The sequence below is a fragment of the Agrilus planipennis genome, unplaced genomic scaffold, assembly GCF_000699045.2.
Source record: "Agrilus planipennis isolate EAB-ADULT unplaced genomic scaffold, Apla_2.0 scaffold7, whole genome shotgun sequence".
Classification (NCBI taxonomy): Eukaryota; Metazoa; Arthropoda; class Insecta; order Coleoptera; family Buprestidae; genus Agrilus; species Agrilus planipennis.
In genome coordinates this window covers 1,960,409-1,978,500 of record NW_020439340.1, presented here as the reverse complement: position 1 = coordinate 1,978,500, position 18,092 = coordinate 1,960,409, and the positions used below count along the sequence as shown (strand labels likewise).

The window sequence follows — 18,092 nt, the reverse complement described above, 5'->3', positions numbered from 1 at the left end:
CCCCGATAGCCACTCGTGATGATCATGAATGGATCAGACGATTTTGAAAACAAATTTGGATCAAATTTGAAACATATGTTCTACATTCAATGAATAAAAATATATACTAGTAAATAAATGATCAAATTTAGGAATTAAAAATCAGTAAACCAGTTGATGAATTTTTGCGACAAACTATTTACGTAAAATAGCTGTCATATTTACTAAATTTCTTTCTAAATAAGTATGAGCGCAATATAACGTCATATGAACGATATTTCATGTATTCATACATTTACAAAAATTATCTGTAATTTGATGACGACATTACATGAAGAAAAGTTTATGCAAAAAAATGAATTATTACGATTATACACAAAATTGCATAAACATGCCATAATATTTATGAAGAAAAAAAAGTGATTTTAATTATTAAATCTTTACACCAAATTTACATCACATAAATTGTAAATTTGTTGTAAACTTTTGGTAAATTAAATAAAATAAAACGTCTGACTTGAACAACCGACAGACAGACCGCCGGGTTAATTTCTCGAATTTACAGACATAAAGACAATTTTGTTCTTCAGTCATCAGTTTTCGGTTACACTTTAACGCAATAAGTTGTCACGGAAATTTAAAAAGTGTTGGTTGTTATCCAATAAGTTACAGTTTTCAAAAATGTGAGTTACAAAATACATACATTAGGTATATCGTCTCAATAATAACTTCATGTTATAAAATAATCTTTTCTTTTAGTTATTATTAAACATAAGACTCTGGAATTTTGTTAAAGCGTTAGTATAGCTTTTCAAAAGCATCACTAATGCAAGCTAATAATTCAAGTAATCAAGACCTAGTCTATGAAGATCTAACAAATATATATTCAGTAGAGAAGCTGGATATTATCAACCACATATAATCCAGAATCCAGGAAAACATTAATAATAATACAACATCCTCGTACTTTTGAAGAGAAGATGTTAAAATCATTGTCAAACATGGAGTAAGTTTTGTCAGAAGATTTGGGCAATTTTATATCACTTCAAAGAAAATGAACACAGAAAAACAGTGACAGTGAATATGATATACCAAAAATTAATATATAACCTTTATATATATACATAGATTTATATAAACATATTTTTTATAAATTAATCATTTTTATATTCTTTTTGTTAAAACCATAGGTATAATATGTTTCATATAATTTCATAATATACTTTAAAAATGTAAAAGGAATTTATATAAAACATTAATTCTACAATATTTTTTTTGTATATGTATGTAGCTACTGTATAACGTAATACTAATAAATACGAAAATAATTGATTAAAATATTTTAATTGTATACAGTTTGCTAATTTATTTCAAACAATATATAATGAATTGTATAAAATATTACATACAATTGTAAATACAATTCATTATAAATACTTTGAAATAAGCATTTTAGCAAAATGATGTGTACGATTAAAAAATATTAATTAATTATTTTCAAATATGTATATACCTTTCAATTTTTTTACCGTCAATTATTTACCATCATATCATGAGTTAAAATTTATCTAAATATGATGAGAAACATTGCTGCATGTAGTACAGTAAATCTTGCCCTCATATGTGCCTCATAGGTTTCTTCATTTCAATGTCTTAAATGGTATGTCTATTTTACGTAAATTACGAAAGTAATTCAATTTACGAAAAGTTGTCTTCGTGTTTAGTATTCGTTTGACTCATGAAATGCAGACAATATGTTACAAATTTTTACGTTCACAAGGTGAGCAACCTTTACACATGTCGTGATGATACGAATAGTAAATTTTTCGTAAATATGAAGTAAATGTGGCTATCGGGGACATTTAATTAATAACTTAAGTCCTCTGATATATCGTACTAATTTGTTACCATGGAAATTGATTGTAAAAGAAACGTCTAGCAGGAACTGTTGTTTTCAACTGAAACCCCAAAATACTTGTATCACTGACCCTTGTAATGATCAAAAATGATTCTGTTATCAACACCAACAGCAGCGATTAATACATTTGTGACCGAATTGTTGTATTTAAACAAACAAAACTTAATATTGTATTTTTAATAGCAAATTGTTTGTGGCTGGAAATTTTGTTTTCATAATATTTGTGAAAGCATTTTGATAAAAGATTCAACATTATTTGAAAGCTAAATATAAAAGCATATTAATTGCTTTGTTTTTTTTTAAGTAATTAAATTTATCTTCATTTTTTTTGGACAATTTCCGCAAACAATTCAATTCTCGATCCTGAAAAAGGATACGATAAACTACTTACTAGTTGAAATGAAATTATAAAAGTTGTAGTGTTACGATTAAAACAAATTAATTACCTGTTTATTACATTATGAAATTTTAATACTTCTATAGTTCTTTCAAGCACTTTTTCAACAAGATTCTGTAATAATCAACAAGGGAATGTATTTCTGTTACCTTTTTGGTTTCAAATATGTAATTTTCTAAAATAATTAATACTCAACTCTACCTTTGAAAAATGAAGTAATATTTTTCTATTAAAGATCTATGCACTTTAACTAGGTTTTATTATGCTATTGTCTTTCTATATTTTTGTAGTCAGTAATAACAGTTAACATTTTAAAGAGCGTAAGAGATATACGACTACTATAATGACTACTTTGATAAATAACGTAAATTTTTATTGGTATAGACCAGGTTAAAGATATCAAAAGGCCTTGGAGAACAAGGACAACTTCAATTTATTGCCTGTCAACCAAAAATCGATTATTGAACACAGAATATTCCTGGGTGCTGATTTGCTACTGAAGAGGATGGATTCTTAAAAGATAACATTCTGAATCAATCAAGTTTGAAACACCTTCATTAATTAATTAAATAAAAAGAATAAACCAATACTTTGTTATTTATTAATAACAACAGCCCCACTGTAATTAACACATCAAAAATTAATATGTACATATATTTAGGATACGAGGAAACAAATTACAGGATAATTTATACGTTAAACATTTAACTTTATTCCTAACTAGGATAGTTTTGATTGTGTACACTCGGTATATGAAAAGTTAAACAAACAATTAACGTGATGCACCTTACGAATTCGATTAGCTTTCTAATTAATTCCAAAGGTGTTTGATATTATATTTTATTTCCTCCCTTTTCCAAAATTGATCTACAGGAAGCAGGTTATGGCTTATGGCTAATTAGTCTATTAAAACTAAACTGAACGATCGTCCTACGTCAGAAATATAAGGATAAATGCATAATGGTTTTTGTGGCATATAATGGTAAAAAAAAAACAAAGGATTAGCCTTCGAGTCATCAGAGATGCGAATAATGGTTGTCATGGTGTGTTTGAAACAGAAGATATAAAATATTTCAAATACTGAATGTAAAATTGTCCTGAAAATGCATACGAAATGCAATTGTATTCTCTAAATAGTTTTTGTGTTTGTTTACTAATAAAATTATTCTATTGCTTCTTGTAAAGGAAGATTAAAAACATTGTAGTTTGGATTTAGGACCTATTTACTTTGAAAATAGAAAATAATAAAGGTTTAAAACTATGTAACACAAACAGAAATTAATAATTAAATACATTTTCCATTTTTCACCTAATTATACAAATTGTTTAAATAATCAAAGCCAGAAAAAGGCAAAAAGCTCTTTATTATGTAAAAGCTACTGTCAACGTTTCGCCCTTAATTATCGAACTTTTTCAAGGGTAGCTTTTAAGAGTCAATAAATTCTTGAACTTCACATATTAATAGAAAAAAATACGAATAAATGTACCAGAGGTTTAAAAGCTCAGTAGTTAATACATAACAGAGCTTTTTGCATCTTTTTGGCATTGATTACTCAAAAAAGTTAATATTTAAAATAGAAAACAGAAGAATGTTGCATTTTCAAGAAGAACTTTTTTAAATATGTACCTAAATACCATTTCTACATAATATTATACGAACATATTTTGCGAAAACGGGGTTGTATATCCTGTCCAGTTTCAATGAATTACACTGTAGGTACTTATTATGTACACATATATCTATACACATACGATTTGTTTGTACGTATTTTCTGTTAATAAGATATCGATTAAAAAATCCATAATGCCAAGCCCAAAGTCAAGTTGCTGAGTTGTAATTCCTCCTAATTGGATTAGACAAAGCGCCTTTATTAAATTAAGGTCGAAATTTTACCTTTGTCAAAACTGCAGGCAAAAAAAAATTTTTGGTTGCCGACATAAAATTCAAAACATACTGTAAAAAAAGAGAGTTGTCCTCAATGTTTGTTAGAGTTTTAGAAAGCAATAAACAATTTTTTTTTTAATTTTTTAATAAACGTAATAGTGAATGCCTAAAAAAGATGGAAGCAAATAGAAACCTTATATATGTACATAAACGTAAAATCTGATTTTGCGTTAGAAATGTTATTTTCAAGGATTATAATAATAAAAAATTAACTGTTTATAAATATGTTTATATAAGGTTAAAAGCGTTCCAAATGTGATGTTACTGGTGAATAATGAGGATAGAGAAGCCTAGAAATGACGAGGTATTAGAAAGAATAGGAGAACAGAGGACTCTAGAAGTTCATAAGTAGAGTTGGGNACTGGTGAATAATGAGGATAGAGAAGCCTAGAAATGACGAGGTATTACAAAGAATAGGAGAACAGAGGACTCTACGGAAGTCAATAAAAAATCGGCGAGATAGGTTGGTAGGACACCTTCTTAGGCATGAAGGTTTAGTTAGAGACAAATTAGAGGCAGAAACAGGAGTTAAGGGGAGTAGACGTAGACCTAGATTAGACTATTGTTCGCAAATAGTTAAGGATGTGGGATGTTCTAGTTTTAGGGAAATGCGAAGATTAGCTGAGGCTAGGAAGAAGTAGAGGTGCGTGTCCAATCATTCTTGGGACTGACGATCTTATGATGATGATGAGGATGAAATATGACCTAGTTAAAAGAAGAATTGAAGACAAAGTGGGATACAGAAACGAAACGTTGCTTTTTGAATACACTGCTCCAGAATTAAAGCAATTTTTGCAAGTTAGATAAGTGATCTTGCAACGAAAGTTCCATGAATAGTACAGCGTACTGCTATTCAAAAATCCGTTTTCACTTGGACGTGAAAGCTCTGTTAAATTTGCAAATAAAAGCTCTTTGGTAATAACCTGAATAATACCGATTCAAAATTGGAAAAGAACCTTGTTCAAGACGACTTTCAATTTGTAATTACGACGATTTGAAGTGTACTCAAAGCTTCCGCAAAGTTGCAAAAGAGTGTAACTCACTGTCAGATAATCTTTCGCCATAGGTAGAGCTTAATTACTACAATGTATTAAATTATTAAGTAGATGCACAATACAAAAACAATTGTATCAACTTTCGAAAGAAGTACAATAGAGATATTGTTTTATTATTTATAATCTTGATACAATAATCAAAAATTAATTGGAAAAATTGTGATGCTGTGAATGTAGGGCACACAGGAAGAGCAGTACAGTTCAGAATTAATGAACACGTAAATAGCATTAAAATAAAGAACGGTCTACTTCTTTTAAATTAATCTACTTTTATGATAGTAATAGGGCACTTTTCAAAATGATCTCATGAATCAAAACGATATTGTAGAGTACAATACATCAATTTGGTAAACTTCTCCATTGAATTTATTCTTTCATTTATTTTCAAATAATTGTAAGTACTTAATAAGATCGGTCTACAGTCTAGTCAGCACGTAGGTATGTATATTCCTTGTCATACAAGCTGAATATCTTGCGAATTTCTATTTTTAAAGAAACAACTTTGGAGAGTTAAATTTAACTTCAATTTGCAGAAATTTCCATTTGGTGTGTTTCAACTAACAAGTGCACATTAATTATACAACTACAAAAACGTACACCCACAATCTCACAAATATATGTACCGTTGGCTTGTTCTCTATTAGGCACCTCTACGTCTTTGAGTTGTTTTAAATTGTTTTTCTTACTAATTAATCTACAAAATATAGGTCAATGGTGGTTTTCCTTCACACAAGTGCTTACACTATGCCAACGGAAACAGGTTTAAAACAAATACAATTTTCTCAAGCTCCTTCTTACCGTTAGTGCGAAACCAACATGAATACCAACAACAACGATTTTCACTGCTCATCGATAATACAATTGATCAATGTTTGATTATTACCCAAAATTGTAATAAATAACAATTATTAGGTATCATATTTCAACATCACTAAAATAATGAACTTTTGCGGTTTTGCTGGGCGAGTAGTCTTTAACAGAAACACTCTGTTGTAAAGCTGGAGGATAGAGCGGAATACCTTCTTTTAAGAATAGTTGGGATGGACCCATTGCTTATTTATTAGCGTTATTTTTGTGGGTTAAGACAGCGTATCAAAAAAATCTGTTACTATTTTTTATAAAAAATGTTTGTTTATTAAAGTTCATCACGTTTTATAATTATATAAAGCAGATAATTATGGTTGGTGAATTTATTACTTTCGGAAAGTGCAATTACTGTCCTGTAAGCTTCAAGGCAGGAAGTCGGCGAGTAAAATTGATTAGAGATTAAATCTGCTTTAGCAAATAATAACGTTGATATTTAATCATAAACTCCACGTGAAGGATAATTTACATCAGCATCGACTGTACTATATCTGTAATGCATTTTGTGTAATTACATGGTTTCCTTTTCAAAGGTTTGCCTCAAAATACAATAATATTATCATATAAGTAATGGATCTTGTTAATAACATGTTTAATTAAATTTATATTTTTTGAACAGTGCATCTTATAATGTTTTCTGTGACTACTCATGGATGAGGGACATAAAATGGCACCTACCTAAGATCATTATTATGATAAAATATTCTACTAGAATCAAAACAATTTCATTTGGTAAACTGACTGAAAATTGTTCAATTGCTTTGTTGTTTTTATTTGATTATAATCATAAAATAGCAAATGTAGCTTCACAGTTATTATGAACCCCAACTTTGATCTGCTAGGCACTAGAGGCACCCCCGTTCCATAACAAAAACCACATCCGTCTTGGAATAAAGAAACGGTTATTACATATACGATTTTATTTCTGTATTTCAAGGGCCTTTTTTGTTTTGTTCTTTCGTTGGTTGAAACAAGCATTAACATTCTGCTTATGACCCGTAACATTTGAATAACAACAGACAGGAGATTTATCAAGATCAAATTGTATAACAAGAACAATTGAGCCCTGCTTGACACCCTTATAAGTATGTACATTTGCGGTTCTGTTGTTATTAATATTGCGATTTGCATTGTAATTCATACATATGTATGTTAAAACTGGATTGACGACCATGTTCTGGTTTGAAATGGAATAAGGTCGACTTCTCTTTGGAGAAATGACTTTATCTTCCCTAAAGATCGACAACTAAACGCCCAATTTTCTCATTAATTAACTAATAAAATTATTGTTGAATTAAAACAAAAAAAAATTGAAAAACTTTCTTAATGTGTTTTGTTATACCAAACGGCTAGGAAGTAAAGTAAAATGAACTTGATATGGTATCAAGTTATGGGTAGTACAGCGCCATCTACTACTAATCATGCAGCAAGGTTTTAAGAACAATGATTTTTTAAACCCTTCTTTAATAGATTTCTTAATTTAATTCTATTCCACTGTAAACATTATTTACAGCCACATTAAAAGCATATGTTAGTGAACTTAAATCAGCTCCTGATTTTAGCCAATAAAAGTAAAGGGATCCTAAGATAATAAATAATAAGATAATTGGTTATATAATTAGAAAATTTCTTGCATAGAGTCAATAAGAAGTAAAAGAATTATGCAAAGCGTTCATAACAGTAAAATATCTTGCGTTCAACAGATTTGCAGTATTTTTGAAATTAAAAAAAATTGCAGAAGATGTTTTGTTTGTTGAATTGTGGGATGTTTTTTCAAAAATAATTGACAGGAAGATTCAGAGATTCAAAGGTGACATTTATGTTAAATTTAGGTTGACATTTAAAAGTCTCGCGAAACGTTCGAACAATTTCTTCTAACTGAACTTCATCTAGTCATCAGTAAAGGTTGAAATCGAAATGTAAAGTCACCATCAATTACTGCCGAAACGTCACAAGTGTCTGTAAACCTAAATTTTTGTATAAGTTTGTTAAAGATGAAGTCGTAGTTGTATTTCTGTGGAAAAAAGTGAAAGAATGGCTAATTCGCTGACTCAAAATACTTCGGAGCACTGGTTGACTGCCATGAAGTGTATCCTATGCAAAAACACCCCGAATGTCTCGCCCCTTTATAAATGCAATCTAGGACACATCGTTTGCATGTCGTGTTATACCAAAATAGTACACAGAGGTAATATGTGAAACTAGATTAAGAAATATGTATTCAATTCGAATTTTCAGGAGTCCCGAGATGTACGGAATGCAGCGGAATTAATTTTCAACCTGTACACGTGTCCCCCGAATTTTTACAGAAACTAAAAGTCAAACCAGGCATTGGAAGATCGAGGAGATACAATTCGATATCTCCCCCATTACCTTCAATAAAAACAGAAAGTCGAACAACAACTAATAATAATAATAACAATAATAAAAATCCAGGTATAACACTGGAGGAATTGTTTGGATTAACGCAAGAACAATTGCGATTTCTTTTCGATGAAAATGTGAAGTGTAAAGGCAAGTTTAATAATAATGAACTAGGAGAATATTCTAACAGACGTCCTGTAAACAGGCTCGATACTGGAGACATGGGCAATAGTGCTTTTGATTCATACGAAGAAAGCAAAATATGGAAAATAAAAAACCGTAATAAACTAATAAGTATCTGTGACAGTACAACGAACGTATCCAGGAAACCACTGGTTTGTCCTCATAGTCCTTGCGGCAAAATCATAGCTCAATCGTCCTTTGACATTCACTTCAAATACGAACACGGCGATATCCCCAGATTTGATCTGGATCGAGGCAAAGAACTTCATTTAATCCACGACATCTCCGTTACCACTCATGGATCATCATTCTGTTTGGGATTGATAACAATATATGAATCAGGGACGATGACAAAATCGTGTGTTAAACCGCATATCTCATTAGCAAATGCTGGTCGAAAAATGTTACAAAAAACACAGTCATGCACCTTTTGGTTGATGGTAAGTGCTTCGACAGAAGAACGAAGGAATCGATCGTACGTCATGTATTGGATGCTATCGAACAATGACGATCGTTATCACTGCACCCTGGAATTGTCATCGCAAGACGAGAATACAGTTTGCTCTTGTTTTTGCAGCACAACTGGAATGCACGAAAGCCTCGACATGGACGATATAGCCCAAAAAATGAAATGTTTGTATTTAACTTACGGGTCCCTGTCCAATCTTTTAGGAGAAGGACCGAAGTTGAACTTTAGGATAACTGTACACTGAATCTCGACGAGAAATGTTTCGATTTTAGGTCTGCAACTGAACAATAATACGAATGTAGGGGCTAAATCTTTGTTCTGAAAACATTTTAAATATCTATTGCGGTTCTCAGGATAGGTTCGTTCCAAAATTTCGGTCACTTGAAAAGTGACCAAGTGCAGATTAAAAAAAAACTGAAAAATTTATATTGTATTTTAGCAAGTAAGAAAATGCATTTGTACGACTATTTGTACTTAGTCAGACAATGTTTCAGAATATATAAATAATTATAACAATAATAATTACTTTTCTTATATTTATTTGTATTTTTGATTTATATTTTTTGACGATTTTTATGCCCAAAAAAAAACAAAGAAAATTAAATGACACCGTAGGTTTATGATGAATTATAATTAATTTCGGTAAAGTTAAATTTTGCCCTTGGGGACTGTCTACAAACCCTATCGCTCTGGGGAGGATTATAGGCTAGAGAGCCTATTTAGGGGTTCTGTATGTCCGAATGAAAAACAGAACCCTTATAGGAACACAAATAAGTAGTTTTAGTTATTCCCCCCTCTTTATCTCTGAAACTACTGGATTTAAAATTTTGAAAAAAAATACAGAAAATAGTTCATCACTTATAGATTACAGGAAGATTAACAAGAAGTCTATGGTTTGAACCATAACGTAATAAATATTTCAACAAAACAATATTGTGAGTTCAAATTTACTTTTGCAGTTTGAATGTATGGGAGAGCATCGTTTTTTCAACTACAATGTTAAGTTGGTCCTCGCGTTAAGGGTACCGAACGTCTGAATGAGAAACAGAACCCTTCTAGGGTCACTCGTGTATCTGTCTGTCCGTTTTTTTAATAAGTATCTTATTCTATAGAACACGTGTCAGAAAAATATTTGCTATAGCCGCATGCCAAATCGATTCTAAGGGGGAATAACCTTAAAGGAAAAACGGAATAAGTTACTTGCGTAGCGAGAAAAGTTCAAAAGCTTGTTCGTGTAGGAGGAGTTCGCGATTTCGTGAATAACAATTCAGTTGCGATATCATTTTTCAAATCACGAACTCGCAAGTTAGTGTATACCTACGTTTCTGCGTGCTTCCAGATACTTCCGGGTCTAATAACGTTTTCGGACGTTTACAACATTCCTACAGGAACCTATTTCCGGGAATTAATTTCATGGAATTTACTGACCACGCCGTGGTAATACACATTTTGTACGTCTTCACAAACGACATTACAAAATATCTACAGTTATATATCATTCGAAAAGATGAAATTTTGAAATACAGAAGTTAATAGGTACTTAAAAAGCTCAGAAATTTGTTTCACTTTCAAAAAAGAGACGATAATAAAAAATGTTGTATTTTATATTCGACTACCATTTGAACAAAGCCTATAGAAAGCTGTTAATATCGTAAACATTTTAAAGTTCATAAAAATAATGGAATTGATTTTTCGTACAAGAAAAGTGCGCTTTTTCTTGGCAAATGGTCCATAAAATATGTTAAGGAATAGCCATTTAAATTGGAAACCAATTTATCGGCACAAAAAGTAAATTTCATAAAGTATTTAAGGAGCAATAAAAAATTGTACCAAGCCTTTTGATAAGTCGGAAACAAGTGTTTTTTAATAATCAAGGATTATCTAAATCTTTGGCATAATTGGTAGTTAAATAGCTTTAATGTCTCAAAAAGTTAAAAAAGCAAGTAATCTTTTTGCAATTGAGCAAATAAATATAAACCAGTACATACAGATTTGAAGTATATAAATATTGTGTTATGTGGTTCTTTTTCAGTTAACGTCAAAATATTAGCGGACATATATGTATGTACACCTATCTAATATAACTATAGCAGCTTCCATTAAAATAGGACCATTATTTTGAAGAAATTAAAATTCATTGATATGTACTATGCATCTGTGCATGCACATAATCCTACGATTACAGTTAGTTCAAAACTTTAATAATCTCCTACTAATCATAAAACGAAAGAATCATTTTCTGGTTGTACTATTTTATTTCCATAACAAAGTATATTTACCTATCCAGGATAAACGAGACAGGTTGAATTATACTTCGTCCTACATTCCAAAGAAAACGCGTATCTGTCATTTTTATCCCTTGGGAAACGGCTTCGTTGGACGCTTTTTTCAAGAATCTCTTGGGGAGTTTAAATTGCCTTATACATATGTATATGTACATACGTACGAGTTTATTACTTATTAACAAATCTTATAAAATTTTCTTTACATTATCTTTGTAAAGGATTTACAAGGGAAATTAAATGTTCAGTACACAGAAACTCACGCAATCAATACGTAACAGCGTGAGCAGTTTTATTATACCAGTGGCACTTATCGTCAAAACTTAATGATACATAAAGAAAAAGTATCAATTTTGTAACATTGTTTTCCTTTAAATCTCATGCAAATCTAGGCCAATATAGCAATCGGTGTACTGCCTAAGCCAAAAGCAATTATAAACACTTCGAAAAAATCTAAAGACAAAGGAGGAAAAGTTCGAATAATTAAATATTATCAACTAAATATCATGCATTTTCTACTTTATGGAACCAATAAGGGTAACTGTTCATTAAAAATTTCCAATAAAATATAGATAATAAATAATATCTAACGTTGAATGTGATGGATATGAGTAGTTTTAGTCATGCTATAATTTTAATGGTCCTCGACTTCAAGTATTATATGTACTTGATAATTTCAAGTGGCTAAACCTTCTGCTACTTNCGAAGATTAACAAAGTAGAGACATCTTGTAGTCGATAGCCAAAGTATACGGAACAATTTTAAATACAACATACATTCATCTTTAAAAATTTTAAAAAATATTCTTTTTAAAATAGCTATTTAAGAGCTCCTGATTTTAGCCAATAAAAGTAAAGGGATCCTAAGATAATAAATAATATCTAACGTTGAATGTGATGGATATGAGTAGTTTTAGTCATGCTATAATTTTAATGGTCCTCGACTTCAAGTATTATATGTACTTGATAATTTCAAGTGGCTAAACCTTCTGCTACTTATCCATTAACTTATTTTACTTGAAGGGTTTTAAGTAGCTTGTTTTTAAGCGGTTGAAATGCACAGTGCTGCTTTTCAAAAGATATAGCGTATAAGTACTGCTCATATGCAGATCTTTTACCCTTTTTTTTTAAATAAAATTTATAAATATATAAAAAGGAATTATGACTAATCGTACGTACGGTTTAATGATTCAATAATGTTGTGACAGCATAACTCATTATCTAAATATTTTAATTCAAGTGTAAACGAAAAATACAGATAAAAGTGTTAAACTGCCAGAAAATATTTTGTTACGTATTTGTGTAGATACTTTTTTCGTTACAAATTAATTTTTAATGTAATGCAAATTCATTGAAATGACTGGAAAATCTAAATGCTACGTTAAAAACTTAATCTTACGATTACAATGAAATTGATTAACCAGTAATTGGGTCATATCCTTTTTTTATGAAAAACTGAGAAATAGGTACCTACACCTAATCGTTTTCTTGCAGGTACAAAATTTGTTAATCGCTTTTTAAATGTTATTGTTTATACTCTGGTTAAGTTCGTAATATTTTATATGCCATCCTGTTAAAAACTGAATTGGTTGATTGTAAATTGTTTAGAAATCTTGTCACATAGAATTTTTTACGTTGGTGATAAAAAATTGAAGAGATTAGCGTAATTTTTGAGGTAAAATAAACATTACTATATGTAGGTACTCTTTAACACAAGACACACATTGTCTATATTTGCTTTTTGCATGTTTTACGTAGAACGAAAACGAATATTTGAATTTTGGATTATGATTACCATATTAATAGTATTACTAGCATTTCAGTAATTACATATTTAAACCAAAGAATTAGTTGTGGGATAGTCATAATTAATATTTCACATCTAAAATGTATAAATAACACATTTTTGTCAAGTGTAAATATATGCAATGTTTTTTTTTCGTGGGACTTAGTAATAATAATGTACCTATATATATGTTTTTTTTTATTTTTTTGTAATAAATTATTGACAGTTTTTAATTCAGAGCATTAAAAAGATGTTAATTTGTTTTAACAATTAATTAATATATTAAAATATAGCTTATGACTAAATTATTGTTTTGAAAATAATCTAGAAATTTCGTTTTATTCAACGTGATGTTGTTGCACTTTTGTATTAATTACATTTATGAATTAAACATTTGCACTATAATAAAATATACATAATAAGGGTAATACAACAGGAATGAACCTAACTTGGAGTAAAAATTGTATCTTTTTACATACCTAAAACAATGTTGTCCTCTTTTTTACATTGAAAGTGAAATTATCAAGAAAGTTTATCACAAAGAGTAGTACTAAACCCAATGTTCTCTTTATTTTCCACGATACTATTACGAAGCACTAGACGCGAAACGAATGTTTTAAAAAATAAACAAAAAAAAATCCGCACTCCGATACCTGTTTAATGCAACAGGTTAAGAGCAACAACAGATATTGCAACATAAGCGACGTCTGTTGTCTGAATACCCATGTATCAGGACCGGCTTTTAATCATTTTTCACTTTTTCTTCTGACATACACCTACACGAACTTTTGAACAATTCCTTCGATTTTCAAGGAAAGAAAGCGAAATTTATATATCAACATTGCAACAAAATATAATAATCAAGGGAAAATCAATCCTTTACGATCTTAATACAGCAAATGTTTTCTTTTGGGGTCAAAACTTATTTCTCCAGTGGATTATTCATTCGCATGCCACCTCTGAATTATTATCGAAGATTAACAAAGTAGAGACATCTTGTAGTCGATAGCCAAAGTATACGGAACAATTTTAAATACAACATACATTCATCTTTAAAAATTTTAAAAAATATTCTTTTTAAAATAGCTATTTAAGATTTTTTTAACTGCAAATTTTTTAAATTCTCGACTTTACTAAGATTAATTATTAATTAGGTATTAAAAAGTCTTCAAAAACACAATGAACTATTTTATTGTATATTTTACGAATTAAATATAAAAATTGATAATTAATCTAATAAGAAACGTCAGCAAGATCTAATTGTTTGAAATACTTAGCTACTATGCAAATAAAACTATTAAGAGGTCCATAAATTTCATAACTGCAATTATTATGCAAATTAGATCTAACATATGCACATTTTCTGGCTAATTCTCTTATTGAATGACAAGCCTGTGGACTTAATGGAATTGCTAAAGTAGCCAGAATTCCAAAAAGCCACACTCCTGTATTATATGAAATTGTTTCACCTACTTGAAGATCTTCCATTTCATCCAAAATAACATCTAATACTTTTAATTTAGATCCTTGTGAAAGTTCTGCAATTTCTGAAAATGATGGGGTGTCACTCTTCATCTTTTCTGATAAATGAGATAAATGTACTACTTCTCCATCAGGGGTTTCAGGGACAGATGGAGTTATAAACTTTCGAAATTCTGAAAACTTCTCTAACTGTTCTAATTGCCACTCTTCTGTAGGAAGCATTGAATCAGGGGCTTTAACACAACCTTCATTCTAAAACAATAAACAAATATGAATTTGCCAAACTAATCAAATAATAGGAACATTTAGGAGTTACCACTGTCACATAAAAGGTTTGATTTTTTTCCAATTCAGTCTTGTTGATATTTTCTGCCACAACCCATTTCTTGCACATCTTCCTTTCATACATAACATATTGGACATACTCTTCACCTATATTATCAATGTAACAAATTACTAATAATAAATTGCTGTTATATTTTATTTGTAGCACCTGTTTCTGGAGGTTTTGTTGGATCAAAGTCTGGTGGAAGTTCAACATCCAAACATTTCTTCATTATAACTATTTCACTGTCACTACTATCACCCTCACTGTCGTACATTTTGGTTGATAATTAATTAAAATGATAGGAAATTAATTAATAAACAGTGTAATTCAAATATTAACAACACTACAAACAGTTGAGGTTAGTTACTTCAAAACATTTGTCAAACTCGTTCTTTATTTGAACTTCTTTCTTGAGACACTAGAACTATTTTGCTCTAATGTCAAAGTATTAATTAATTTGTTATTGTTATTAACGTTAATGCAGTGTGCTGAAAATCTTTCTTAAAAATCTTGTTTTTTTTCTGTAATAAACGTACTCTGTAAGTATAACATTTAGTCTGCATTATTACAATAAGAGTGATGGAGTTATTTGATAAATTGATAAACTTTTAGTTGCTGTTTGATATTAAAAGTAATGGATACAGAAAGTGCTGCAAAAATTATAGTTAAATGGAGCGGAAAAGAGTATGCAATTGATGTAACAGATAATGATTCGATAAGCGACTTGAAAAATGCTATTGAGAAAGAAACAGGAGTTCGTTCTCACAGGCAAAAGTTGCTTAACCTCAAATTAAAAGGTAGCACATTTGAAAATTTAATTTATTAAAACTAATAATATGTAACTCTAGGAAAGACTCCGGATGATGATTGTAAAATAAGTCTTTTGAAATTAAAGCCCAATTTCAAGTTAATGATGATGGGCTCCTTAGAGGAAGACATTGCAGAAGTAAATACAACACCAACAGATTTGCCTCCAGTAATTAATGATTTAGATATAGAAGATGAAGAAGTAGCTATAGAGAATCGAGAAGTGTACTTGGCAAAAGTAGAGAAAAGGGTAAAAGACTATAAAATAAAAATGCTCAGTGAACCAAGACCAAATAAGAAGTTACTAGTTTTGGATATAGATTATACACTTTTTGATCATAGATCTGTTGCTGAAACAGGAGCTGAACTAATGAGACCTTATTTACATGAATTTTTAACATCAGCTTATGAAGATTATGATATTGTGATATGGTCTGCTACTGGCATGAAATGGATAGAAGAAAAAATGAAACTTTTGGGTGTGACAACAAATCCCAACTATAAAATTTTATTTTACTTAGATTCTCTAGCAATGATATCAGTCCATACTCCAAAATATGGCTTATTGGATGTAAGCTGTATTCTCTTGTGTACAACAAGTTTATTAATCGTTTTTATATGATATTTTTCAGGTGAAACCATTGGGAGTGATTTGGGGCAAGTTTGAACAGTACAGTAGCAAAAATACGATAATGTTTGATGATATAAGAAGAAATTTTATAATGAATCCAAGAAATGGATTAAGAATTCGACCATTTCGGCAAGCTCATTTAAATAGAGATACTGATAAGGAACTTTTGCATTTAACAAAGTATCTTAAGAACCTCGCAAAATACTGTGATGATTTTGGAAGTGTTAATCACAGAAATTGGGAGAAATATAAGCCTCATAGGAGAAATTAAAACAACAACTAGTACTTAATACTATCTTAATTATATCCTTATTTTTTTAAGACATACACCTACACGAACTTTTGAACAATTCCTTCGATTTTCAAGGAAAGAAAGCGAAATTTATATATCACATTGCAACAAAATATAATAATCAAGGGAAAATCAATCCTTTACGATCTTAATACAGCAAATGTTTTCTTTTGGGGTCAAAACTTATTTCTCCANGTTCCCCCGTAATGTTTGGGAAGTTGATCGGGTGAAATATTTTCTAAGACAGCTTTCTGCCATTTTTTGGGGTCGGATTTAAATATCTGAATTTTACCGAGGGTATAATCGTTTAGGAATCTCTTTACAACAGCAAAGGCCACTGAGAAAACCCGGGGTGCTGAAATAAACCTTTTTTTCGTTATTTTACTATTAGAGGAATAAAACATGTACTAAATTACCGTTAATTATGTAGCACGCTTTAAGTATTTCTGGATAATTCGCTTCGTACATTTGAATCAGCGAAATTACAAATTCACTGGCTGAAAAAGTAATTATTATTAATAAACAGATTTTGTAATTTGTTATTCTATTGAAATATAACCACAATGGTTATAGAACATCATGTGAGTGGATACGAAGATTTTAAAAAATTTATGGCAGATTTTGATAGTGATGGTAAAAATATTCATGTTTATTTTACCGGCACTAAATTACCTTCAGGAAATAGCTGGTGCGAGGATTGTCAACGTGGTAAATAAAGCTAAATAATTTTACTACTCTTGTACATTGTTAATAAAAACAAGTAATTTTAATATTTGAAATAGGTCAAAACGGCTTTTATTTTCTTTTCAGCATACCCTGTACTTCAGGAGGCACTAGTATCAACAAAAACAAGTTCTCATTTAATCTACGTAGAAGTAGGGGATAGACCTATGTAAGATACTACTGAAAAATTTAATTGTTTGTATTTAATTTAAATGAATTGTTTCTTATTTTTAGTTGGAAAGATATAAATAATTCATTTAGGAAAGATCCTGAGACCAATTTATTAGTTATACCAACTCTAATAAGGTGGAAAGGGCCCCAAAAATTGGAAGGGTATCAGTGTGAAAAGAAAGAACTAGTAGAAATGCTGTTAACTGATGATGAAGACTGAAAGTTATATGCCATAGACCGAAGTCTACAGTGCATTGTCAATTATATACAATAGATGTACTAAGAAAATTTATTCTTGTATGTAATGTATTGTATCTTTAAAACATGATATGTTTAAATATATTATTTGATTTAGTCGAAATAAACGCTTTAAAGAATACTATGTGATGTTTATGAAATTCTGGATATCAATTAATA

The 18,092-nt window shown here is 29.9% G+C and overlaps 5 protein-coding genes and 1 long non-coding RNA gene across 9 annotated transcripts in view; 3 read left to right on the top strand and 3 right to left on the bottom strand.

The window, feature by feature from the left end:
• Window positions 1–13,960, bottom strand: part of LOC108734233 (protein phosphatase PP2A 55 kDa regulatory subunit) — a 27,218-nt gene extending 13,258 nt beyond the window's left edge. Inside the window, exon 1 of the mRNA XM_018465696.2 lies at window positions 13,721–13,960. The gene's annotated coding sequence lies outside the window, so the exon portion shown is untranslated. The remainder of the gene's footprint in view (window positions 1–13,720) is intronic.
• On the top strand, window positions 7,863–9,657 carry LOC108734234. 3 transcript variants are annotated; one of them, XM_018465700.1, is made up of 3 exons: window positions 7,863–8,346; window positions 8,397–8,672; window positions 8,728–8,880. In XM_018465700.1, the coding sequence occupies exons 1-3, from the start codon at window positions 8,193–8,195 to the stop codon at window positions 8,793–8,795; spliced, it is 498 nt and encodes a 165-aa protein (XP_018321202.1). In that variant the 5' UTR covers window positions 7,863–8,192; the 3' UTR covers window positions 8,796–8,880. The 3 variants fall into 3 exon arrangements, with proteins under 3 accessions (XP_018321202.1, XP_018321200.1, XP_018321201.1); XM_018465698.1 differs by having other exon boundaries at window positions 8,397–9,656; XM_018465699.1 differs by lacking the exon at window positions 7,863–8,346 and having other exon boundaries at window positions 8,588–8,672; window positions 8,728–9,657.
• A 499-nt stretch (window positions 13,961–14,459) lies between the features above and the next one.
• On the bottom strand, window positions 14,460–15,437 carry LOC108734223 (gem-associated protein 2). Of its 2 annotated transcripts, XM_018465686.1 has the most exons (4): window positions 15,217–15,437; window positions 15,040–15,155; window positions 14,847–14,975; window positions 14,660–14,788 (listed from the first exon to the last, which is right to left on the bottom strand). In XM_018465686.1, the coding sequence occupies exons 1-4, from the start codon at window positions 15,323–15,325 to the stop codon at window positions 14,756–14,758; spliced, it is 387 nt and encodes a 128-aa protein (XP_018321188.1). In that variant the 5' UTR covers window positions 15,326–15,437; the 3' UTR covers window positions 14,660–14,755. The 2 variants fall into 2 exon arrangements, with proteins under 2 accessions (XP_018321187.1, XP_018321188.1); XM_018465685.2 differs by having other exon boundaries at window positions 14,460–14,975.
• Window positions 15,438–15,489: 52 nt separating this feature from the next.
• On the top strand, window positions 15,490–16,808 carry LOC108734221 (ubiquitin-like domain-containing CTD phosphatase 1). Its single transcript, XM_018465678.2, has 4 exons — window positions 15,490–15,590; window positions 15,664–15,848; window positions 15,900–16,429; window positions 16,491–16,808. Exons 2-4 carry the CDS (start codon window positions 15,686–15,688, stop codon window positions 16,758–16,760), a joined length of 963 nt encoding a protein of 320 aa, XP_018321180.1. The 5' UTR covers window positions 15,490–15,590; window positions 15,664–15,685; the 3' UTR covers window positions 16,761–16,808.
• Window positions 16,809–17,072: 264 nt separating this feature from the next.
• Window positions 17,073–17,309, bottom strand: LOC112905738. Its single transcript, XR_003231985.1, has 2 exons — window positions 17,198–17,309; window positions 17,073–17,136 (listed from the first exon to the last, which is right to left on the bottom strand). It is a non-coding gene; the product is annotated as an uncharacterized LOC112905738 (long non-coding RNA).
• Window positions 17,310–17,326: 17 nt separating this feature from the next.
• Window positions 17,327–18,054, top strand: LOC108734226 (thioredoxin domain-containing protein 17-like). The gene is made up of 3 exons (XM_018465689.1): window positions 17,327–17,489; window positions 17,592–17,673; window positions 17,739–18,054. The coding sequence occupies exons 1-3, from the start codon at window positions 17,345–17,347 to the stop codon at window positions 17,893–17,895; spliced, it is 384 nt and encodes a 127-aa protein (XP_018321191.1). The 5' UTR covers window positions 17,327–17,344; the 3' UTR covers window positions 17,896–18,054.
• The last annotated feature ends 38 nt before the right edge of the window (window positions 18,055–18,092 follow it).